General features: G+C 39.9%; 1 protein-coding gene across 1 annotated transcript in view; it reads left to right on the top strand.

The window, feature by feature from the left end:
* LOC131977188 (voltage-dependent R-type calcium channel subunit alpha-1E) overlaps positions 1 to 25730 on the top strand; it is an 80861-nt gene that overhangs the window by 44177 nt on the left and 10954 nt on the right. Inside the window, exons 10-36 of the mRNA XM_059340388.1 lie at positions 1957 to 2052; positions 2277 to 2486; positions 2610 to 2722; positions 2916 to 3028; positions 3863 to 3994; positions 4615 to 4684; positions 4871 to 4988; positions 6090 to 6157; positions 6393 to 6460; positions 10293 to 11210; positions 12136 to 12368; positions 12712 to 12823; positions 13957 to 14086; positions 14597 to 14656; positions 15871 to 15977; positions 16212 to 16223; positions 16397 to 16493; positions 17199 to 17359; positions 18191 to 18328; positions 20014 to 20215; positions 20568 to 20732; positions 21437 to 21547; positions 21635 to 21715; positions 22194 to 22379; positions 22682 to 22773; positions 23908 to 24082; positions 24557 to 24684. Of these exons, the coding sequence (XP_059196371.1) occupies positions 1957 to 2052; positions 2277 to 2486; positions 2610 to 2722; positions 2916 to 3028; positions 3863 to 3994; positions 4615 to 4684; positions 4871 to 4988; positions 6090 to 6157; positions 6393 to 6460; positions 10293 to 11210; positions 12136 to 12368; positions 12712 to 12823; positions 13957 to 14086; positions 14597 to 14656; positions 15871 to 15977; positions 16212 to 16223; positions 16397 to 16493; positions 17199 to 17359; positions 18191 to 18328; positions 20014 to 20215; positions 20568 to 20732; positions 21437 to 21547; positions 21635 to 21715; positions 22194 to 22379; positions 22682 to 22773; positions 23908 to 24082; positions 24557 to 24684 (4096 nt within the window). The remainder of the gene's footprint in view (positions 1 to 1956; positions 2053 to 2276; positions 2487 to 2609; positions 2723 to 2915; positions 3029 to 3862; positions 3995 to 4614; positions 4685 to 4870; positions 4989 to 6089; positions 6158 to 6392; positions 6461 to 10292; positions 11211 to 12135; positions 12369 to 12711; positions 12824 to 13956; positions 14087 to 14596; positions 14657 to 15870; positions 15978 to 16211; positions 16224 to 16396; positions 16494 to 17198; positions 17360 to 18190; positions 18329 to 20013; positions 20216 to 20567; positions 20733 to 21436; positions 21548 to 21634; positions 21716 to 22193; positions 22380 to 22681; positions 22774 to 23907; positions 24083 to 24556; positions 24685 to 25730) is intronic.

Here is a 25730-nt window from a genome sequence, read left to right as displayed (position 1 = left end):
AGTAGCGTGCGTGTGTGTGTGTGTTTGTGTGTGTGTGTGTGTGTCTGTGTGTGTCTGTGTGTGTGTCTGTCTGTGTGTGTGTGTGTGTGTGTGTGTGTGTGTGTGTGTGTGTTTGTGTGTGTGTGTGTGTGTGTGTGTGCGCGCTGACAGGACTCAGTGTTTGTGCCTTTAACAAACACTCCTGCGTTTGTGTGTGAGAGTGAAATGGCAGCAAAATGTTTGTGTGTGTTTGATCAACAGCTTATTAAAAAAAAAAAGTCCCTAAGCAAATATTGACTGCAAGTAGATTCAGAAATCACAAGGTAGCAGGAGGGTTTGAGTAGGAGAAGGTAATCGCAAACACACGAGTCAGCGTAAAGGTCATAACATGCTCATCATACTTCACTCCGGCATGTGTGCACTGCACGGCGTGTCCCCTGATGCTCTATGGCAGCAGATCAGATAAGAGAAATGCATGGACCGTCAAGTCGCCGGGGAGCATGGTTTGCCATGAAGGAAATCATAAAATAGCAGCAGAAGGTTTGCATTCAGTTGTTTGGATCATTACACTGACATTAAATGATCATTTTTATCTCATTCAACTGCAGCGTTAATGAGCTAAACTTTCCCTCTCAGCTAAAACTCCACAGACATTAGCTTCTCATGCAGATGATCCTCATTGTGATTTCTTCTTGTCATTTGCTTCATCAGTATCTTTCCATTGCATTGTAAGTTTCCACACTTGCATACTGCCCGAATCTTGTTTCCTACAGTGGTGGAAGAAGTATGCAGATCCCTTACTTAAGTAAAAGTACTAATACCACACTGCAGAATTACTCCACTACAAGTTAAAGTCCTGCATAACAAACTTACTTAAGTAAAGGTTCAAAAGTATCAGCATCAAAATGTACTTAAAGTAAAAGTACCCTTAATGCAGAATGACCCCACTCAAATTGTTTTATATATATCATAAATGTATTATTGTATTATTATTATTATTATTGATGCATTTATGTTAGTTGCATTCCAATTTTCTCAATATGTGACTCATTTTGACTACTGAATATTCTGTTTTTATTCTGAGATTTCATTTATAAACATGTGTAGTCATTTTAAATTGATCATAATTTTTCAGGTAAAATTTTGACCTGAAAAGTAACCAAAGCTGGCGGGTAAATGTAGTGGAGTAGAAGTATAAAGTTAAATAACATTTAAATAGTTGAGTAAAGTACACATATCTCAAATTTGTACTTAAGTACAGTACCTGAGTAAATGTACTTAGTTACATTCCACCACTGGTTTATTAAAGATGTAAGGCTGTGATCACACCAAGACGCGTCGCTACAGTTGCAGCCACACCAAGCGCAAAAAAAGCGCGGTGTGTCTGTAGAGCTCTCTCACTCTCCCACTAGCCTATTTAACATAATTATACTCATCTGATAGACTCACCTGGCTAGTTGATCATAATCAAATACCTCTTATATCAACATTTTGTTTGCATTTATCTACCGGCAGTTAGTGGTAAAGTAAAGCCCGCTCCTGCTTGATTTGATTAGTTGCCTGGGCCAAGTGTGACATCATTGAGTGTTTGGAGTCCACACCTAAAACATTGAGAGTATTTTAAATGTTCTGCATATCTAAAAGTGGCTGGAACACACACTGGGTGTGCTGTACCTTTGGAAACAATGTTTTTTATGGTGACATTTTTCTAGCAACACATCTTGGTGTCATTGGGACATAATGGTGGTTTTGCACAAGGCAGCTTTTTGGGCTAAATTAACATACTACCAACAAAAAGTTAAACATCTATTCACTGGTTCTGCACAATGTGAAAGCAAACTGTGTTTTGTTGCCCAAAAGTCAGCTTTGTGTCAGTATCCTCGGAGTATGTTCCCTCTTATTTCACAGAACATATTGATTTTGCAATCTGCACGTCTTGATTTGGGACTTTTCATTTTCAACCTGTTCTGTGTGCAGTGTTGAAGAGAGCCACCACCATTAAGAGGAGAGGGATGGATGTGGTGCATCGAGGGCAACCAGGGGAGGAACAATATGGTGACATCTCCTCTGTGGGTGAGTGGGCGTCCGGACAGGCTCATGAATATAGGCACATAAAGTATAAGACATGCTTGAGTTTGGTACATTGAGCTCTGCTGCAGTCTTAGAAATGCATGTCTGACACCGTTGTAAACAGACTCGGGAGCTCAGTTCAAGATTCAGAACAGGAACATGCTGTACAAGCACTGTTAGTTAGACCACAATATCTCTCTCTATCTGTCTGCTGCTCATCCCCGCAGGCATCCCCATGGCCAGAGCAAGTATCAGGAGTGCCAAGCGAGGTCCAACAGCGTATTTTCGCCGCAAAGAGCGTCTCCTTCGCATCTCCATCCGCCGTGTGGTGAAGACACACACTTTCTACTGGACAGTGCTGGGCCTTGTGGCTCTCAACACGCTGTGTGTGGCCATTGTTCACCACAATCAGCCCCTCTGGCTGTCCAACTTCCTCTGTGAGTCACACTGCTAATCAGTACACCTTTTGTCACCACAGCCAATCATTCAAAAAGCTTTGAAAGGGGTTGCTTAATCGTATCATTTTCTATTTCTAAATCTAAATACCATTGTTATTCCAGACTATGCAGAGTTCCTGTTCCTCGCTCTGTTTCTGACTGAGATGTTTCTGAAGATGTACAGCTTGGGACCACGTCTCTACTTCCACTCCTCCTTCAATTGCTTTGACTGCAGCGTCAGTACTCCGCCTCCCTCTCTGAATATTTTCTTTTCCCCACATCCAACTGTTCTGTCCTAAAGTTATGCAGCATCAGCCCCTTCTTCCCCTGTATATCTCTCTTCTTTGTCTCTCTGTCACTCCGGATTTTGTTGTAAGTATAGACTCATTTGCTCCTGTGTGTTTGTAATATGAACATATATGTCTGTAGGTGATCGTTGGCAGCATCTTTGAAGTGCTGTGGGGTTTCTTCAGGCCTGGCACTTCCTTTGGCATCAGTGTCCTGCGTGCTCTCCGTCTGCTGAGAATCTTCAAGATTACCAAGTTAGTGCCGCAGCCTTCCTCGCTCTTCACCATCTGTTGAGATGTTTCATGTTATTCACATGAAGCATTTCACTGTTGGACGAAAGCTAGCAGTCATGTAAAGTTTGTCATGGTGATGTAATGTACATTTTTCTGTGGGGACATTCTGCATAACGAGTACTTTTGATACTTTGAGTACATTTTGATGCTGATACTTTTGTACTTTTACTTACGTTTTGAATGCAGTACTCTAACTTGTAGTGGAGTAATTCTGCAGTGTGGTATTAGTACTTTTACTTAACTGAGGGATCTGAATACTTCTTCCACCACTGGCAGGATGTAAGACCTCAGTCGACACTCACTCAACTGATATTACTAGAGGCAATTTATCTTCAAACACCTTTCTCTGGAGTCACAAAATACTTTTTTAATATTACAATATATTAGAATATTCAAGTCAAATTGCCCGAACCAAGTATTGAGTGATATATATAGATGGACATCTTTTCAGAGGCCAACCTTTCCATGTTAAACAATTTGGTCTTTTGAAATATTACTTTTTTTTTGAGACACTGAATTTCAGGTCTTCATAAAATGTAAGCCATACTCATTATAATGAGAAGAAATTGAATAAATGAAGACATCAAACCTTTCATTCTGTGTGTAATGGATCTATATAATGTGTTATTTCCACTTTTTGAATTTAATTACTGACATAAACTTTTCTATGATATTCTAATTTATTACACCTGTATGCAGTAGTACTCCTCAGTGTTTATTTTTTAAGAAGTAATGTTTCACTTTTTTCACATTTAAAAATCTATTTTGCACTAATGTGTTATTTTGACTGTAAAGGTATTGGGCATCTCTGAGAAACCTGGTCGTCTCTCTGATGAACTCCATGAAGTCCATCATCTCCCTCATCTTCCTCCTCTTCCTCTTCATCGTTGTATTTGCACTGCTTGGCATGCAGCTCTTCGGTGGCAGGTAACACTAAATATTCTCCCTCAGAGTGAAGTCCTGATTCTTATGATTCTGTGCATCACTCCATATGAATCCAAAAAGAGTCAAGTGAGGAGCCACCCAGGCAGAAAGACAAATCTAATCAATCTGGCAGGAAACAGACTGTTTTTCTCTCCCACTCGGCTTGTTACTCATTTCCTGTAGTTCCAGTAAAGACACATTCACAAACATAAAAACAAGGCTGAAGTAGGCTTCATGGATCAGTGGATTCCTCTTTATTGAATGCACACAGTTTAAGGGAGATAAGATTGTCCCATGACCCGTTCACAGTTGTTTTCATTATACCAACATTATACCGACTGTGAGCTCAGTGGAGATTTCAGACTTTCTTTGTCACACACACCGATTCTGTTGCTTGGTTTTCCCCTGAGTCGGAGGCTGTTTTTCCAACAAGCTGTCACTTCAATAAAGGCAGGCCTTGTGTATGAACTGGCCTCAAGAATACAGAGCACATGGAAAAAACCCATCAGCCAGCCAGTCGGAGAGGAGGAGAATTGATTTTTCTCCGCCCGAAAAAAATAAAAACAGAATAAAACTCGACCCAGCTGTGATTTTTAAGGACCATATGTGTGTCTTTCTCACAGGTTTATCTTTGAAGACTACACTCCGACAAACTTTGACACCTTTCCTGCTGCCATCATGACCGTCTTTCAGGTCTGGAAATAAACCTGACAATTTATTGCTCTCTACCTCACACGAGTTTAACACAAATCACGATGAACAGGAAATGTAATTTTGAGTTTAACAACATTTTAGCAGGTGTGGAGATTAGAGCTCATTTTAGGATGGTTTTGTGGATGATATTCTGTGTTTTTGTGTTTGTCTTGTGTGTTTTCTCAGATCCTGACTGGAGAGGACTGGAACGAAGTGATGTACAACGGTATTCGCTCCCAAGGAGGAGTGAAGTCTGGCATGTGGTCCTCTATCTACTTTATAGTGCTCACACTGTTTGGAAACTGTATCCTTCATTACTCATCTTTCAATTTAATATCAAATGCTTTTCAGTTTAATTGTGTGTTATATTTAGAATATTTTCACCACTTCACCTTGCAGTCAGATAGTCCTGTTTCAGTTTACGAGACGGGAACTGAGGCCATTCTACGCCTTCATCAAAGCCACCAGACTCCATTGACAAAAACAGAAATTTTACCTCACAGAGCATGGGAGTTAATAGTCTACTGTTGACTCAGTCGGTTAGTTTCTCCGTTTTATTGTGTGACTTTGGTGTTTTAAAGGGTTAGGTTGAATTCACTCAAGCTACATGATAACACAAACAAACTAAATTATTTTGGCAGCAGTAGACCCGTAACTCCTGTGTTCTCTGAGGTAAAATCCCTGTTTTGTCAATGGAGTCTGATTGCTTTGATGAGCGTGTAGGTGGATATAACGGCTCCAGCTCCCTGTCCCCAAGAAACATCCATAATCATCTGTATGTGAATAAATGAGAAGAAGAGCAGTGTGGAGGCAATCCCTGCTTAAACTCTGAATGTCCTGTACAGCACTATTAAGTAGGTAATCTTAATATACGACAGTTATTACAAAAGTAAAAAATAGCCTTATTTATTATTATTTTGTATGAATCATTTTGTAAAAGCAGAGGAGACATCATTTTTTTCAAATGGAAGAGAAAGTCTACCATTCTAGTACCACTATCTGTCTCTTAACAATAATTATTATATTAATAAGGCAGTCAGTATGTTTACATGCAAACAATAAGGGAATAAACATGCAGTTTAGTAATGTGATAACTTAAAAAAAAACCTAGTTGGATTTATTTCCAGGAATATGACGTAAAAAAACATGCTTTGTTTTTTTCAAAACTTGACATCCCGTCAACAGCATGCTTAACTGTAGAAAGTGTAATATTGGTTAAAAAATAAGCTGTGTTTATCAGATTTCTGATCATCATTACCCGATAAGGAATACATGAGCATGTGAATAATCGTTACCAGATATCAGATAATAATCGATTTATTAGTGTGCATGTAAACAAGCTCAGTCTTGTGTTTCTTTGGGGTTCCCCTGTTGAACTTTGAGTCCTTAACTCAGCTGTGACCAGACACACTGCTGAATGTCTTCTTGGCCATTGCTGTGGATAACCTCGCCAACGCACAAGAACTTACCAAGGTAATAATACAAATGAGAAATAAAAGAGGTATTATTGAAAGAACAAGCCTGGTCTTATCTGCTTTTATACTTGTTAGTCTGTTACTTAATATCAAATCTTCTTAATAATCTTCCCACTCCAGCTTGTTCAGTCCTGCTCTCATCTCCCCTCATTGCTTTGATTCTGATTAATTATTAATACTCACAGACGCTACAGTTGTTCAGGCACCTTTTGCTCTTTTCCTCTTTTGATCAGGATGAAGAGGAAGCAGAGGCAGCGTTCAACCAGAAGCACGCTCTCCAGAAGGCAAAGGAGGTCGGACCGTTGTCCTCCTTCATGTCTTCAGAGTAAGTGTTGTGTGCAGCTGCTCTCCCTGCCTGACCTCCTCTTTCTGTCTCTCTCTTCCTCTCCCTCCTTCCTTCTTTCCTCCAGGGATTGTCTATATAGGACTGACCCCACAGTGCCAACACTTAGGACAAGTTGCTGTAGCCACTAGCAAATGGCGAGTCCTTCATTAAGTGCAGTAGATTCGGCTTTCTAACCGCGTTATGCAGAACAGTTATAGATGGAGGCAAATGGTCGTCAATACAGAGCTTCAGGTTGTGCATTTAAATGTCACTTAGGGCCTGTTGAGGGAATCGCTATTTGAACTGTCCCACTAGAGACTTATTGATATATCTTTACTGAAAGGTCTACTATGTAGCTTCTGCCTGCTCCCAGGGCTGTAATTTGCTCCAAACTGAAGTCTATGTCTCCATGGGGGAGGTGCTTATGATGTTTTCATGGAGACAGAGCTACATAGTGTCCATATTAACATGGTGTGTCCATTATAGTGATATACTTCTGGATATTGTTGCTGGTAAATAGTGAGTGTAAGGAAGTAAAATAAAGTGCGAGCAGTGTGTTCTCATTTGTGGAAAATCTGATAACGTGACCTTGTTTTCTCAATGCTTAGGTTTCCAGCTTGCAGAATAGATTATGTGTTTTTTTCTCAGGGATTGATTGCACAGTGCCCTGTCGTAGGTGGTGGACGTGCATGTGCATGCACAAAAGTGAGGACCTCTGGCTCTGTGTGCACGCTGTGTACTGTAATGAGAAACAAGCAGTTTGTTGCATGGGCATGTGGAAGATTTCACAAGATAATATTTGACATTATGCACCTTATTCTTTCTTGCCTTCTGTCTTTCTTTCTTTCTGGAGGCCTTGCCACTTTCCTAAAACTTACCCAACAGAGAATAAATAAGAACAAAGCAGAAAGAAAACTAGAGATGTGCATCAGTTTGGGTTTAGCCGGCTGAGGGTCAGGCTCCTGTCAGAGCCCATAGAGCAGACAAGAATACCACGGGGTCATCTGGGCCAGCATCTGTATTCAGAGAGGACACTCTGAACTTTAAGGGTCTCCGGTCTCGTCTCCGATGTCAGCTGTGAAACCCCGGTGGTACCTGCCCCCGCTGACCTTGAAGAAACTTGCATGACAGCATTTGCTCAATAAAAAAAAAAAAGAAAATGCGGCATGTTGGAGGCTGATGATGATTTCACTTTGGGAACGCATGCATCTGGTCAGCATGATCAAAGGAAGAAAAACAGAAATTACACACACATAACCCGCCTTTCACAAGAGACACTTTAATATTTGGATAGTTTTTTCCAGTGTGTGTACAGTTTTTCTTCCATTGTGAAGTCTTTAATCCCTCTCCCAAATGCTCTTGAATATAAACTAATATTTTGAACTCACACATGAACTTCCTCATTGAGCTTTACTGGCATGTCCTAAAGAATGCTAATGTGAGTGAGTGCTCTGAGGTGAGGGTGATGTTCAGAGCTGCATCCCAATGTGGTGGTTTTGTCCAAAGGGTATCTGAAAATGTATTCTTTTCTTGTGTTTGCTGATGGAGCTCATCTCTGTGTTTTCTACCTGTGCCCATACTGTAGCTCAGACTGTCTAACATCCCAGTCTTACTTAAGATGTCTTCTTTTCAATGTGGCGCTTACTGTTGATGTTTATGAATGTTGTTTAATTGTTTCTAATATTGCTACCATCTTGTTTGTCAATGTGCCGCTTGGCTCAAGTGGAGACACACAGCAAAGCATCGAGTCAGTTTTTGACCTCCTAAATTTATCATTCATTACAAACATTTAAAGAAGGGGTTTGCCCAGTGGAAATACTCTGTTGCAGACAGAATACACAGTGTTGCAACTGAATATTAAAGAGCAATGAATAACAAATTCAGTTATAGTTGTTGTGATGACTTTGGTCTTTGTGTTTCTCTTTGAGCACCATTTGCTGTGTGTCTCCTGGTTTGTTTTGTCTCTGCTCACAAAAGCACTAATGTCTTGTTTTCAACCAATCGCTCATTGATAACACGGACCACACAAGAGTCCACGTTCCAGTAAGTAACACTGTCTGTTCAGCTCTCTGAATCTCTCACTAACGCCTGTCTGATTTTTCTTTTTCGCTCTGTCCTGTACCTCCAAACTCTCCAACCACATTTTATTCCACCTTTTTATATCTCTCTCTATATATATATTCCACTGGTTTCATTCTGTGTCTTACTCTTTTGTTATTGCAGTCACACAACAATTCCTGGTTTGGTTTGTTTATCACCTAACATCTTCATCGATCCAGTAAATTGCTTCATGTTTACATGAAATAGCTCTTTGTTGTTGATAAACTGCTCACACATCAGACCAAGGCACTTGTTAGTAAATGTACTGTTGTGTTCACGTGTCTTGTTTGCTAATTTACATTTTATTAAGACAAAAAGGGGAACTTGAAAAGTAGAGTTTTGCATCCATCAAAGCAGATTCAGAAAATCTGCTTTGAATCAAATTAGACTGTTTGTGAATACACAGCATGCAAGCAATAACAGTTTTAAACATGGATCAATAAATAACAATACAAGCTAAAATGAAATGTCTCAAACACAATTCTAACACTCAGATATTAACCTTTATTCAAACCATATGTTAAAGGCACAGTTCATCCCAAAAGAAAAAATACATATTGTTCCTCTTACCTGTACTTCTATTGGTCAATCTAGATTGGGGTTTTTTTTAAATATATTTTTATTGAAGTTTTTTTAGTACAAATATTATTGCTCATATACATTCTGTGCATATCTGCACAGAATGTATATGAGAATGTATATGTCTCTGCCTTCGCAAACACTGATCAATCAGCTGATCCACATCCTCAGTATGGGGTTGTTTTAATGACACCACCGTTTTAATGCACAATTCAAGACATGTATATTATAAATAATTAAATCAAATTAAATAAAATAAGTAAATTACATAAACAAAACATTTGAAAAGAAAAGGATGTCCTATGTTTCACATTGTGCTTCTGCTTATTAAAGTGATCTATAAACAGTTGCCACATTGAGTAAAATACATACCCACCCTCTTCATGAAAATTATTTTTCCCCCCTATAAGTGCTTCATTACATCAATCAGTAAGTGAGTTGGCGGGTTTTTCTTTTTTCCAGTTCAGCAAGATCAATCTTTGTGCTAATAATGTCACAAAGCATATCACATTGTTTTGGTTATTGGAGAGCTTAATCTTGATTGTTTTAATGTGAGTTGTCAAGCACTGATGTAAGATGTCTCTCAAATATAATGGAATTAAGTCACACTCAGTTACTTCACATATTCTTAAGACTTTGTCGTGCAGGAATTATTCTAGAAAAAATGAATAACTTTGCTTCACGAACTGAAGCTATGTTCTGTGGTGTTCCCCAAGGCTCTGTCCAGGATTGGATTCTGTTTGCTTTGTATATTCTTCCTTTTTCCACAGATGATAAGTCATTTTAAAGATATCGCCTACTGTTTTCATGCGAACGATATTCAATATTTATTGTGTTTAAGCCATAAAATATTGCAAAACTGTCTAGTTTACAAACTTCCCTTCACTCCATAAACAATGGATGGTAAAACTGAAAAGAAGCCTTTATTCTCTGTCCTTCTCACGTCTTTTGTTAAACTTACCCTCTTTATACCAAAACAATCTAGATTGATAAAAAAAAGCACTATTGGTAAGAGGAAATATTTGTATTTTTGATTTCAGGGCTGAGCTGGCCCTTGAAATGTGTCAGTTCATATAATTATTTATCTGCTTCAATATGCTAACATTTGGTCTTTTCTTTCTTCTCTCAGGGGAAGTCGGAGGAGGCGGCCCTACCTGTACAGGAAAAGAGCTATCCACCGCAGTCGGCCTACCTACTCCTGCTCCCTGGAGGAGGCGCAGGGCAGCATCAGGGAGGGCCGCCCACCCCCACCACTCAACCCCTCTAACTCTTTCATGTCCAGGAGAGAGAGAAGAAAAAGGATGACCATGTCAGTGTGGGAGCAGAGGACCAGCCAGCTGCGGAGACACCGACAGATGTCCAGCCGAGAGATCCTGTTCAACAGCCCCAGCGAGGAGAAGGACGCTCCTCCTGCTGCAGCCCAGCATGGACGTCCCGTGTCACTGCATCGCAAGGCCATGACGCAAACTCAGTCCGGGAGTTTGAAGGGTCTGACGGACCCCTTGGCCTCTCCATCCAAGAACCTGGCCTCAGGTTCCTCCATGTCTGTGGATATGCCACTGGACGCCGCCCTCTCCGGTGAAATACCGGAAACCCCAGTGGTGCTGGTACCAGAGCCGGTGGATCCTACCAACGCGCCCCTTCCTGATGCTTCTGTGTCCGTGGTTATACCGGAGCCTCCTGAATCAGACCCCGTCACTGACAGTGAAAAACTGTCAGTTAATCAGAGTCATAAAACAAGCAGCGAACGCCGGAGCCCCAGACTGAATGGCGAGCGTCAACACAGGGCGGTAAAGAAGTTCAGACCACCAGATAACCTCGACACACTGACTCCTGAGATGGGAGGTCATGGTGGGATCAGGGGCAGGAAGCTGCATCACTGTGACCATCAGAGCGGGGCCAGAAGTCAGGGGTCATCACCCGGGAATGGAAGCCAATTGTCTAGTCGCTCAGTCAGCAGAGAGAGGAGGAGAAACCCAGGGAGATCAGAGGAGAAGGAGGCGGAGACCAAGAAGGAGGAAGAGGTGTCCAAACCTGATGAGAACAGGTGAGACAGACCAACATTTCAACTTTCACTAGACAGGAATAATTTGAAGAGTGGGGAATAAGAATATTATTGATACTATTGATAAACCTTGATTTAACTATGTAAGTCCCATTGAGATTACAAATCCAAGAGGGTCCTGGCCAAAATGAACCCCCTCTGAAAAAGCCCAGTTGGTCGATGTTTCTGGATCACTGCATATAGAGACGGAGCACCACGTGCCATACTCCACTCCAAGAAGACCACACCCACCAGGGGGGAAAACAAACCATCACTCTCCATTGACTCTGTATTGACAATTTTGTCCTCTAGCAAAAAAAAAAAAGAAAAATGGTCAAATTCTGCTGTGTGGTGAAATGCACTAACAGCAAATTAAAGAACCCAGAACTAAGTTTAAGTTTTTAGTCTAGTTTTCTGGTTGACAAAGAGTGCTTAAATAATCAGATGATATGTTTAAATCTAATATTTTTTAGCTAAAAAGACTTTCTTAGCATTTCAGCCCATTGTTGTCAACAAGTTAACATAATAAAGTAGTTTCGGGATCGAACAGTTTTCCCCATTTAACTGCTGATATATATACGTCTGTATCCACTTTTGTCCTCTTAAAAGTCTTTTTTTGGGTCAGCAGTTTATAAAAACTTAGTTCCAGGTTATTTAACCTGTCAGTAGTACATTCTACCACACAGCAGCTTTTAGACATTTTTCTGTTTTTTGCTAGCAGACTGTATTTCCATACAAGGTCAATGAAGATTGATGGTTTGTCTGCTTTAAAATCAAAAAGCACATGGGAATCTCACTTTTTACAATCTTAAGGGGAATTGCTCAGATCCCCCTTTGATGAATTCATTAGTGGTTCCTGTTGTTTGGAGCTGTTGCTGGCTGCTGTCCTGCCTTCTGTCCAGTAAAGTCTTTGTCTCTGTATTTTCAGACAGGATGACAGGATTGAAGGGGGAAACACAGACCCACAGGAGAACCAGAGCCACACTGGTGAGCAGTGTCCTCAGAAGCAAGAAGAGCCTCCTCAGCAGTCAGACCCGTCTCCTCCTGCCATCCCAGAGAGCAACGAAGACGAGAAGGACCAGGACAAATCTCAGCTCAGCTCCAGTGTGATCGTTGAGGTGCCTAATGTTCAGTCGTCTCTGGAGCTCTCCACGATAACAGGTAAATACAGGAAATAAACCATGTAGCTGCAGAGTCATGCTTCACTACATATCTATTCCAACTCAATCAAATTGGTGCCTCCACAGTTCAGGCATTTTGGAAGTGGTGAGTCATGTTATCTAGCCCCATTGCTCACCAGCTGATAGGCGTAGTCTTTTTTGAGTGTATATTTTCCAGATTAAAATAATTTTGAAAACTAAGTTTGCAAGTTTTAAAGTTGCATTGTCAGGCCTCCTTCCTTGTTTGTATCCACTGTACCACGTTCTCATCTGGGCTTATTCTGCTGCTGCTCCTCACACTTTTCATTGCATCATCATCTTCTTCTCCTCCTGATTTTCTCCAGTCAACAGTAAAGACCCCGAAACCTGTAAGTCAGAGAAGGAGGAGGCAGAGGAGACAAAGCCTGTCAACACTGTGACTCCAGACAGCATGTTCATCTTCAAACCTGACAACCCGTAAGTTGCAACCACAAGGATGGACTTTAAGATACTGGGAAATGATACATTTCCCCAAATGGGACATTTAATCGTTGTGGTTAAGATTTGTTGCACCACATCCATGTGTTTTAACCCACATAACCCCTTTTTTCTTTTGTATTTGTCATAAATTTATATTAGAACATTGTTACACATTATAATACATTATACAAACAATGTATTACATTGCCAGCTGACTCAATAAATGAGATCTGATAAAATAAAGAACAAATAGGAATAAAATGATAATAAATAGCTAAATAGTTAGCTATAGTAATAATCAATAGTCAATCATAGTCAATTGCTTACAATTAAAAAAAGGAAAAAAATCAATAGCTAACACCAATTTCAAATCAAGCCAAGCTAAATTGTCTGCAATATATTTTGTGTTAAAAAAAGATTTCATAATGACACATATCAGACAGCATATACACCAATACTGTTGGGCCTTTGATAGACCAATATCGATAACAATATATCTGTCAGACTCTAATGTTTTTTGCCCAAAACTGCATGGGATTAGCATAAAGTGGGTATTTCTTTCTTTTTTTTAGATTATTTTTTTGGCATTTTTTTTGCTTTTTATTGAAAGTGATAGATTGAAAGGGGGTGATAGAGGGGAAGACATGCGGCAAAGGGAGCTCAGGCCGGATTCGAACCCGGCTCCACCGCAGCAAGGACTCAGCCTTAATGGTAAGCGCACCAGTGTGAGCCACCGGGACGCCCCAAAGTGGGTATTTCTATAAAGGGGAGATCTGTGGGTACACATAGAACAGGGTCATGCCGGTTTTAACCTCAAAATGTTCCTTAGCTTTGAGCAATCATTAGGCCTATCCCCAACAAGATATCATGTTTGGCCAGCAGTGGATTTAATAGGTCTTCTAGTTTCATATCAGTTTCTTCACTGCAGCGTTTACTTCTGAAAGACAGTTCAGTTGGCAGTACTTGTTGGTCACTCTGCAGGTCTCAGATGGTTAAGATTTGTTGCACATGTTGTTTAACCCTCCTGCCATTAAAGTTCAGCCAGCTGAAGCCTACTCAGCCTCACTGTCAGTAGATGGGGTACCTGACCTCTGCATCACATCTTCACTCTGCCGTCTGCTCTCCCTCAGGGTGCGTCGAGCGTGTCACTACGTGGTGAACCTCAGGTACTTTGAAATGTGCATCCTGCTGGTCATAGCTGCTAGTAGTATAGCACTGGCTGCTGAGGACCCTGTAGCCACCTCCTCTAACTGGAATAAGGTTTGTGTTTACATTTATGTGTATCACCTGTTGGACAGCTGCAACATTCATAACTTAATAGTAGCCAGAATATTTCTCCCATCTCTTGATTCACTCTGAGATATGGTTTCAATCATTGTTTATCTGTGCCCTGGGTCTCATAGCTTCATCTACTCTAGCAGCAAAGGTGTCTTAACTTTTTTTTGAAAAACCATTTCCTTAAATTGTTTTGCAAGAGGCCACTAATGTGACTTGATGGGGGGCAGTTAAATCGCTGATGAGTAAGGAAATTGCACTAGAAGACACACTGAGCCAGCTTCTGGGAGAATTGAGCTAATAATCCTGTGTTGTACTGCCATCGTTTGAGGGCTGTTTCATACTAAACCACCAGGATGAGATTATGTGAAGTGAAATAGCTCTAAATGTCATGAAATGAAAAAGATGAAATACTTCACTTTTAATTGTAAAAAAAAATGATTTTTAAATGTTTTTTTTCTCTTCGACTGATCTTCTGTCTCACGCTCAATACAGGTTCTGCGATATTTTGATTATGTGTTTACCGGAGTCTTCACATTTGAAATGATTATAAAGGTGAGTTACTGTGCATGATTCTTATATGTCATTCTGTGATGATTGGTTGTAAGAAATTGAGGAAAAATATACAGTAAATACACCCTCTTTTTTCAAGAGTTCTAAGATGGACCTAAACTCAACAACTTAACCAGAAACTAAAAGACTTTCTGTGGCATATTTTTAGTTTTTCTGCCAGTTTAGTTAACAAAACTATCCAGCTTCATTTAACACACAGTTTCCAACCATATTGACCCCTTAAAAATAAGCACCACTGTGACCTATGAGTGACCCCTCATCTTCAGTTGTATGTTTATTTGTTGTTCCCAGTTAACTTTTTTTTTTTTTTACTTGAATAATTTTCAGAATTCCAAACAAATAAAATTATTTAAATAATTTACAAAAAAAAAAAGGACAAAGGCTCAAGGATTGTCTGGGGAAAAAAAGCAATGTTGTTGTTTTTGTCTGGACCAGAGGGACCAGCCCTCCAAGCGGGGAAGTCCGTCACTAAGTGAATGTGTGATGAAGCTACACGTTTGGTAGGCGGTCAAGGTGGTACCTTGCCATTGGTTGTTGCACTTTTAAAATAAATCAGTAGGACGCAGTGGCGGTCTCTGCCTTCGCAAACACTGATCAATCAGCTGATCCACATCCTGAGTACGGGGTTGTGTTAATGACAGCACCGTTTTAATGCACAATTCAAGACATGAAAGGGCCCACAAGGCTCAAGGGGAAAAAGTAAAATAAAAATCACAAGGAAAGAAATGAATTGTCAATTGCTGTGTCAAGATCTTTTCACCTTCTGGATAACTATTTTTAAAGGTTTTAGAGAGATGTTTGACCCTGACCCAGTCTGTGCACTTTTGATTTTACAGTCAAAAGGAATCCCGTTCTCTCATAGCACAGAAAGCCGATCTGGTCGTAGCTTTCTCTACACTCATTGCACGTTACATGCTTTTTAAAAGGATCAGCAGCAACTCGCTCCTCTGTCCTTTTCTCACAGGGTCAGAGATGTTATGTGTTTCTTTAACATAAAAAAAAAAAGATAAAAACTCCAAAGGCCCTTTCAAACCTACTGAAGCCTTTTCTGGATTTGAAGATAAAGAGTAGAGTGTAACCAATAAATACAACAATAAAATACTGAGCAAATAGGGTGATAAGGTTTAAATTTGTCAAAATAGTTATAAAAATCTATTCACTCAAAGTTGACTCCCATCCTTGACACTCATCCTCAGATGATCGACCAGGGTCTGATCCTCCATGACGGCTCCTACTTCAGGGACCTGTGGAACATCCTCGACTTCATCGTCGTGGTGGGAGCGTTGGTGGCCTTCGCCCTCTCGTCAGTCTGATCATTTATTTTAATTAATCACATGCTAAACCAATCATATGTCGAAACATCGAAGTGTCTTTGAATCAGCTTTAAATCGGCCTTTACTTGCTGTTAATGTTGTTTCACTTCATGCATTCATCTCTTCCATTTTGTTTCTAACATTATAACTGTGGATATACGTGTCCCTCCTTCCTGTTTCTCTGCGTCTGTGGGTGATGATGCCCCTGTGGGATTGACCGGCAGCAATGTGATGGGGTAAAAGAAAAATCAAAAAGTCTTCCTCTCTTAGAACAAATACAAATGTAACACAAGTAGAATATGTCAGAATAAACTTACTGTAATGATGATGAAGTGGGTGAGTGTCTAGAAATTTTATTTTTACTCTGCTGCAATGATGTGATGCTCACACTGTTTGTCTTTCTGTACAGAAATAACAAAGGACGGGACATTAAGACCATCAAATCTCTGAGAGTGCTGCGTGTCCTCAGACCGCTGAAGACCATAAAGAGACTTCCTAAACTCAAGGTCAGACATGTTTCTTGTATATTAGTTGTATATTTATGTCAATATCTCCTATTAAAAAGATATAAACTAAGCTTCAAAGCTCAAACATACGCAGGCGGATAATTCAACAAATACAGTCGTCAGTGGAAAAAGAAATAACACAAAATGGAAACTGATTTGCAGACAGGAGAACTAAAGAGAATAAAAGTAAGGAGTGACAATAAGAAATGAGAGGAGGGAGTTTAAAGTCAAGCGACTGAGTGCCTGAGTGATAACAAGTACTCATTTTTGGATTGCGACAAGAGCTGTAAGTGATACAAACCTCTTTCTATTCAGTGTGAGAGTGCAGAACATTTAGTTTACCTCAAAGTTTTTCTTTCGTTGCTGTCCTTCAGTGCTGGCGTGAAGCTAAATATCATTACATTCATGGGCTATGTGGTCAGAAAACAATAAACATTACAAATATTGCATAATAAATAGGATTGTGTGTTTTGGTATTTTCTTAAATGAACAACAGCTAACTCCAGCCTCAGATGTCTGATTATTACCATATTTGCAACAAACAAAAGCGTGCGAAACCCTCTCTCCAATAACTGCATTACTGTGCTACTGTACCAAAAATGTAACTCAATAGATAGGATTATGTTGCTTGTTATGACAGAATCTGAACATCATCACAGACCATGAACCGGATCTCACCACATGCTTTTCATCTCCCTCTTCCAGGCCGTGTTTGACTGTGTGGTGACGTCCCTGAAAAACGTCTTCAACATCCTGATCGTCTATAAGCTTTTCATGTTCATCTTTGCCGTCATCGCTGTGCAGCTCTTCAAGGGAAAGTTTTTCTACTGCACCGACAGCTCGAAGGACACGGAGAAGGACTGCCAGTAATGCTCACTTTTTTCTCTTCCTTTATTTCTTCATCCAGATTTATTTTCATTTTTTTATTCTTTCTTTACCATCTCTCTCCCCTTCCTTTTTTTCTTCCATCCTTCATTCAGTCCTTTTTCCTTTGTCTGTTACTTGTTTTCGGCACTGTTATTTTTTAAATCTGTGTCTTACTAAACACTAGACCAGGGGTAGGCAACCTGCGGCTCCGGAGCCACATGTGGCTCTTCAGGCCATTTGCAGTGACTCCCTGTGGCTGTGACATCAAAATTATACGAAATGAAACAGTTATTTCTTTACATATTAATTTTCATTTATTATTGGTGTATGCCCAAAGCAATTTGTATTCTTCAGTTGTAAAAAATGTTTCACTTATATATGACATTAAAAAATGTTTTAACGTTTAGTCAACTAAAATGCTTATGAAAGTCTATAGAACGGCGCCTTAAACTCTAAATATTTCCAACTTCAAGTCTAGTTTTGAGTAACTGCATTCTGACAAAATCATATTAAGAAATGCTCATTATGACCTATTAGTGATGTTAGTAGGCTAATTTAAACTTAGTAGGCTGTTTTATCTTCATTGTAAGGCTGAAAATAAGGTTTGTGGCTCCATTACGACATTTTTTCTCTTTTTTTTTTGCCAACAGTGGCTCTTCTGTTAGTAAAGGTTGCCGACCCATGCACTAGACACTAAGTCAATAAAGTTGTTGAAAATGTTACATAATGATACAAAATGAACATGATTTTTATTTTTTCTTAATGTTTTTTTATTTGATATATTTTTGTAACATCTTTTTCCTGTTGTCCCTGGTCTCCTTCTTCTCTAGGGGCTACTACATTGACTACGCGAAGGACAAGAAAGAGGTGAAGAGAAGAGATTGGAAGAGACACGAGTTTCACTACGACAACGTCATCTGGGCTCTGCTCACTCTCTTCACTGTTTCCACCGGAGAAGGATGGCCACAGTGAGTGTCTGACTGGACTCAGCGGACGAGTGCCAACTGTCATGCTGGTTGAGGAAAATTCAGCAGGAGCTTTCCCGCATTTCATTTCCCCGTTCTTAGAGGGCTCATTAGCTTTTATAGGCGTTATAACCTTTTAACATCTGGCTTGTTCTTTGGTAATGGTCAAATCTGACCTTTGATGAAGGAAATATAATAGATGTGATTAACTTAACAAAGATTTTGCCATTCATTATCTCACAATAAGGTTACGCCAATATTTCTCTGACAATGCTGGTGGGTTTGTACTGTTCCAACCCTCGTTAATTGACTGCTGCTGTGGCAATAAATTAAAATAATATCCTCTTCCACACAGCAAATTGACATTTGATCTCCACCCCAGTGAACAAATACTTCCAAACAGTTTCTGCCAAAACTAATAGCTGCTGTAAGTAAGCAAGTGTCTTGATTTTATGAATGATTTAGAAGGAAGTTCAGTACGTTTCAACCCTAATGGGGGCAATAGTTTTTTGAAAGTGTTCCCGTTTTGAGCAAGAGTGCTGCAGCCACCAAACAAGCTGCAAGGCCAGTTGTGCAGCGTCAATGTAACGTTATGTCTACTAAAAGTGCTTAAAGTGCTAAAAAAGCTTGCCACTTTGTCTGGCAACATTTCACTTGATCTGGTCTATTTGTTACTGTGTCGAACCAAGTCTCGCTCGAGGACAAGTCTTGTTCTCTCCAACAGGTCAGAGGCGTTTTTCCTCTATAAGCAGAAGGTGACAGCACCCAGAGGGGCACCAACAGTCTCCCAAGCTTTGCTGCCTTGCATCAGCTGGTTCGCCGTCCTCGGCCTGTTGCCCTTCTCTTTCTCTCCTTGTCCACTCTTAAATTTGTAGGAGCTCTTTTATCCATATACTCAAGCTAAAATAAATATCTCATAAAATTCGAAGACTTAATCCACTTTGTAGAAATCAGCTAAATATTCAGCCATGACATTGAAAATACTTTAGATAAAAGCTCCTTTACAACAAACTTCCCAGCACTCCTATCTCCAATTCTCTGTTTCTGCTGTTGTCTTTTGGCAACAAGTCGCCTCCTGAGACTTCAGAACACGACTTCTCTCCACTTTTTCTGTAGACTCCTTTCTATAAAGTTGTCAGACACTAATAACAACATTCTGAACCTGTAAGTGACAAAATAATTAAGAGGTTGTAATGTTACATTGACACTGCAGCCCAACAAATCAGAATCAGATTAAATACCAAGTTTTCACAGACAAAGAATTTCCTGTGGTATATTGGTGCATAAGAACAAAGAAATAAAACTAATAAATAGAAATGAAGGCAAATACAGCAGCATAAATAGAAAATAAGAAGAATAGAAAAGCAACATACAACAAAACATACAAACATTTTAAAAATATATATGAAAATGTAAACAGTAGAAACAATATGTACAACTATGATGTTATTTAAATGAGGGAAAGACTGCTGCAGCCAAAACATAAGAAAATAGTTTCCAGGTTGAAAATGACCAAAGTTTTCTTTTAAGGAGATTGGTGTGTTCTTAGTGGCTGTTACAGTAAAATGATTTCTGCTCTTTTACTGTTTCTGTCTTGCCAAACATTGAACATTTCTTCTCTGTAGTTTCTCGAGCTTTTATTAGCATTAGCATTAGCATTAGTTAGCACCGTGTCTCTGCTCTTCCAGGGTTCTCCAACACTCGGTAGATGTGACGGAGGAGGACAGAGGTCCGAGCCACGGCAACAGGATGGAGATGTCCATCTTCTACGTCATCTACTTTGTCGTCTTTCCCTTCTTCTTCGTCAACATCTTCGTTGCTCTCATCATTATCACCTTCCAGGAACAGGGTGATAAAATGATGGAGGAGTGCAGCTTGGAAAAGAACGAGGTGAGGGAGGATTGATAGAAAAACAAACAAACAAACACTTTCTCTGTTTCCGTCTTTTTTCTAATGTGTCTAATGACCCGTGAGATCCTTTCTACTCCCTTTCCTTCTGTCTAATCAGCTTTTTCATTTTAGTTTTCCACACTTAATTTAATCACACTTTTGTCTTCCCTAAAAATAGATTTACATTCCAGTCTGTGAAGCCCAAATAAATAAAATGTACTCTATGTAAAACCATAAATATTCTTGTAGGAAACATCTAAAAGAAGAACTCTGTCATTAAAACAAGTTGGATGGTTAAGACTGTGTGCTGTTTATTTACATTTTCATTCCCTTTCTCATCCTCTGGTTTTAGAGGGCGTGTATAGACTTTGCCATCAGCGCCAAGCCTCTGACCCGTTACATGCCCCAGAACCGGCACACGTTCCAGTACCGCCTGTGGCACTTTGTGGTGTCGCCCTCTTTTGAGTACACCGTCCTGGCCATGATCGCTCTCAACACCATAGTACTGATGATGAAGGTAAATAGAAACAAAAAAAACAGCAAAACTGTGCATTTTAGAAGAACCTAAATAAGAAGTGGTGTGTCCATCATCTGTCCTCTCGCTCCTAAAGGTGCCGTGGGATTTTCCACATGTCCTTGTTTGCTAATAGGAAAGAACACACCTTGTGCTGTTTCTCAGCAACATATTCTGTCACGACCTTGCGACTGTTAACACTCTGGTTTTAAAATAAGCCGAGATGTGTCACCCCTAACTGGAAATACAAATGTTTAGAAGCTGATGTGTCCTTTTGAACACACTGTGATGTTTTCATTAAGATCTGCTGATGTCTCTTACAACTATTTATCTTGTGAGCTGGCTTTTCTTGGACTGTACTGGTTGTTCAGACAGACAGACAGACAGTCAGACAGACGCATGGTGACTCAGCCTGTATTAAATATTGATCTATAATGTCCAGGGGCTGCTATTTAGCATGACCTCATTAACTGTGGCTGCCGCCCCTAGAGGAATGACTCCTTTTATAGTGCGACAGATGAGAGGTGCGGAGACTGAGGCACTATTTATGGGTCTGGAGGAATCTTCCATCAACCTGTAGATCTGCAGGGGGCAGGGCTGAAGTTCACACTGTTATGGGAGGTTGCAGAGAACTGGTTAGGGAATATTCCACCTTTTTTATAACATATTTCTCGTAGTTTAACCACTGCTGCCTCTCTATTTTTCAGTATTATTCAGCCCCGCCGGCATACGAGGCCGTACTGAAGCACCTGAACACAGCTTTTACTGTTCTCTTCTCTGTTGAGTGCGTCCTCAAGATCATGGCCTTCGGCTTTCTGGTAAGAGAAAAGAGCAACGCACAGCCTGAATGTGAATTCACAATCCTTCTTTTGAAGTAGCTCAAAGCATCTTTCCTCCTCCTGCAGAACTACTTTCGAGACACGTGGAACATTTTTGATTTCATCACCGTTTTGGGCAGCATCACAGAGATCGTGGTAGACTTACAGGTAATAAGATAAACGTGATTAAAGCTGGAGTAGGCAGTTTTATTTGTTCAGTTTGACATCAATTCAGATGGTGAAAGCCTGATTGTGGAAACAATAGCAATTACAGTTTTGGCTACAATTGCCCACACTGCAAAACAACCTAAAAAAGTAAGAAAGACTCCTCAAAAAGAGCTTTACAGTCACACAAGTTTGTGAAGAAAGTACCTTTAGGAGGAGGGATATTATTTCATATTCTGGTGGTTTTTATTGTGTTTTTTTGGCTTTTCCAGAAAACTGCCTCCCTCAGCTTTGAGTTTCATCTCTTGACACTAAAAGACAGAGTGTAACTTTTTGACTCTCTTCTCTCCTGCACAGTTTTCTTCAGTTTTAACTATTTATGTGAACATTAATGCTGTATTGTTGTGTATGACAAGCCGACATCCCTCAGCAGCACCAGTAAACAACAGTTTCCCTCCCCTCCCCTGTGTCCTCACGCCAGTTTGTTGACACGTTCAACATGAGTTTCTTGAAGTTGTTCCGAGCAGCTCGTCTGATCAAACTGCTCCGACAAGGTTACACCATCCGCATTCTTCTGTGGACCTTCGTCCAGTCCTTCAAGGCTCTGCCCTACGTCTGCCTGCTCATCGCCATGCTCTTCTTCATCTACGCCATCATCGGCATGCAGGTTAGAACGACACACGCTTGATCGGTCTCTTTCTCACTATCTACTGTCAAATTTAAATGCTTGATAGCTAAATAAGAGCCATGTCATTTTGCAATTAATCATCCGATTAGTCAAAATCAAAATCAAAATAGTTGTTAGTTGAAGCACTAGACTCCAAAGGTTTAAAAAAAATCTAAAATCTCATCACCGTAAGCTGTGGGAACCCTGCAAAAGTATGTTTGTTTCATGGTTAAATATATGCACCAAAAAAAAAGGCAGGGTACGACACTGTTCAGGATTTTATGTGTATCTGTGTGAATCAGGTGTTTGGGAACATTAAGCTGAATGAGGAGACTCACATCACGCAGCACAACAACTTCAAGTCCTTCTCTGGTGCTCTGATGCTGCTGTTCAGGTAGGACACTTTGAACTGTTCAGTCCTTTTCTTCAGCTTTGGACTTTATGCTGTTTGTTTCAGATGAGTACTTTGTGGGAGCTATTCAGTGTTCCCATCCCATCCCAGCTCTAAATCCATTGGCCTGGCTTGAGTACTCATGTGTTGCCACATTTAAATTGAGGTCCAGCAGTGATTCAAACCAAACATGATTTGCAACACTTGGTTTGCTAAGTAACACTTTTCCTTAATTCAGTCTGAATAATGTTGCTGGAGCTAGTTAGGCTTTGCTTTCTAAGTACCCAGGGGGCTCCTCAGTGTCGAGTGGTGATAGATGCTGCAGTGTACCACTTACCTCCTCAGCAAACAGCTCTGCAGACACGATGAGAGTCGTCCACAGCCGAGGGGGTCAAAGAATTAAGTGGCTATCTGGACAAAAGTGTTGATGTGTTGTTTATCTCTTCGAGTTTAAGTTCAAGTTTTCATAAGCAGTGAAGAAAGAAAGATTTTTAATAATCAGAATCATATCCCTTTGGCTCTGGCTGTCTGAAATCTTTAAAATTACACATGGCAGAGTAACCTGCTAGATGCATTATACTCATGAAACGTTTTTTTGTATTTTAGAAGAACTAAAAAAAGAAAATTCAATATATTATCTGAGAGCAAATTTGATCAAGTTTGGTATCCCTTCTTAAAAAAATTTGAGAAACCAACTACAGTCATCTCAGAGTAGCTTCTTTCACTCCAATATTATTATTAATTTATCTCTTCCTTATCCTATTTATTCACCTGTGTATTTTTTTATTTCAAGGTAAAGACATTGGAAAGTAAAAGACTATGAAACATTTAAAAGCATTAAAGGTTCAGTAGGTAATTTTTTTTTTTAAGTTCAGCACTATTGCAGTCAGAGTGTACTGTAAATGTGTACATTAGACGACATAACTACTGTAGCTCTCACATATTGACCATCTTAAAGCTTCTCCTGTGGTGTGAGTCTCGATGCTTTGATGGGACCTTCCAGGTGGCAGACGTAACTGTGAATAAACTGTGAATAAACTGTGAGCTGGACTGCTCGAGTCCTAAGCGACCCGCCCTCCTTCCACTGGGGTTATGTAACGTGTGTGTGTGTGTGTGTGTGTGTGTGTGTGTGTCCAGGAGTGCCACAGGGGAGTCATGGCAAGAGATCATGTTGTCGTGTCTGGGGGGACAGAAGTGTGAGACGGACCACTCGCTTCCTCCTGCATTACCGACGTCCGACCAGGAGGGGGGCTGCGGCTCCGACTTCGCCTATTTCTACTTTGTCTCGTTCATCTTCTTCAGCTCGTTCCTGGTAAGACGAGCAAACAAATAAGAGTGAATAAATCCTTGAACCCATTGGAGATTTGGGCTATTTTGTCTGTTTTGAATCATTTTTCCTGTAAATGCCACTTAAAAAACTAATTTCAGCACAACTGCACCTACGTGACCTGATAATTATTTTTTCACTTTGATTTACTGGATCAACATTTTTAAACCAAATAAACACAAAATATTTTTGAAAATAATGTTTTAACACAATCATGCTCAGCGAAGAATTTTAAATGTTGCAAATGCAAAAACAGGTTGCAAACATAACATTTAAAAGTTAAAAAGATGATAACATCTAGTTCTGTATTTTATAACCAACAACAATACCTTTATTGATGTGTTATTTCGGTGTAAGAGACTCTCTCTGTCTCGTGTTAGTGACTGTTCTTCTTCTCTATTCTTATGTAAATAAATGTCATGGCTTCTCCTTTTCCTCCGCTGTTTGTCTGCTGTCCAGATGCTGAACCTGTTTGTGGCGGTCATCATGGATAACTTTGAGTATCTGACAAGAGACTCCTCCATCTTGGGTCCTCACCACCTGGACGAGTTTGTCCGGATCTGGGGGGAGTATGACCGCGCTGCCTGGTCAGTGTCTCTCTGTCGTTATGCTTCACAAACATTTTATCAAAAGTGCAGTTGTGCAGATACAAATTTTATATTGTTCAGTGGTGTCAAATGATGTCATTCTGTAAAATATAAACCTCACTATTCACTTCATGGTCGTCCACACCAAGAACTTAAAAAATCCTTCCACACCACAACTAAAGCGATTGAATGGATGATAGAGCAATGACAGCCAATCAAAATCCATCCTAGTTTACAAGGCACCACGTTAAACACATCATGTTTGAAGTTGCGGCTGGCATTGCGGAGAGACTCATCATTGAGGTTCAAAAAACTACATTTTCTGTATATTAATTTTATGGCCTCTGATGCTCTTGTTAAAATGGCAATTTGTCAAAAAAATTTCTAGCCATTATGTAATAATTGCTACATCTTGTGTCTCAAAACAAGATTTGGTGAATAATTATAAGGTTGACCTCTTCGCTCTTTTGTTTCTATCAATAGTTGTGGTTCCATCAATGAATTTGATTACTACTACAGTTGAAGATTTCAACTGTATTTTTCATATGAGAATAATGATAAATAAAGGCTCAATGCAGTGCGTTATTAATAGAAAATGTAGAGAAATACCTGCAGTTTTCTGAGATCGTACAACAGTAAAAGGTCACCAATGTCCATTTTGGGGACCCAACACAGCCTGAGCACGCAGCCAGTGCTTTGTTTACAGAATATTACCGTTCATCAGTGTGAATGCTTACATTGTTGTTGTTATTGTTCTTGGTGTGGAAGATGCTTTACACCGCTGGAAATAAGAGATACTCTTCTTAATCCACATCTAACGGCTCAACATAATAATGATCTCATTGAATGTGATGCATTGCTGTAGTTTAAACCACCCTGCAGTATAAAGGAGTTAACATTAAGACATTCTTAAACATCTATAGCAGTGACATGCAACATACACACTAATGAAGCTGTAATTATTCCAGAAACATCACATTTCATAGTAAAACTTTGACAGAGAATAGTTTACTGCACAATGAGTACTTTAACTTTTTGTAAATGTT

This window comes from Centropristis striata, chromosome 9 (assembly GCF_030273125.1).
Source record: "Centropristis striata isolate RG_2023a ecotype Rhode Island chromosome 9, C.striata_1.0, whole genome shotgun sequence".
In the NCBI taxonomy this organism is placed as follows: Eukaryota; Metazoa; Chordata; class Actinopteri; order Perciformes; family Serranidae; genus Centropristis; species Centropristis striata.
This window is presented reverse-complemented; position numbering and strand designations above follow the sequence as displayed.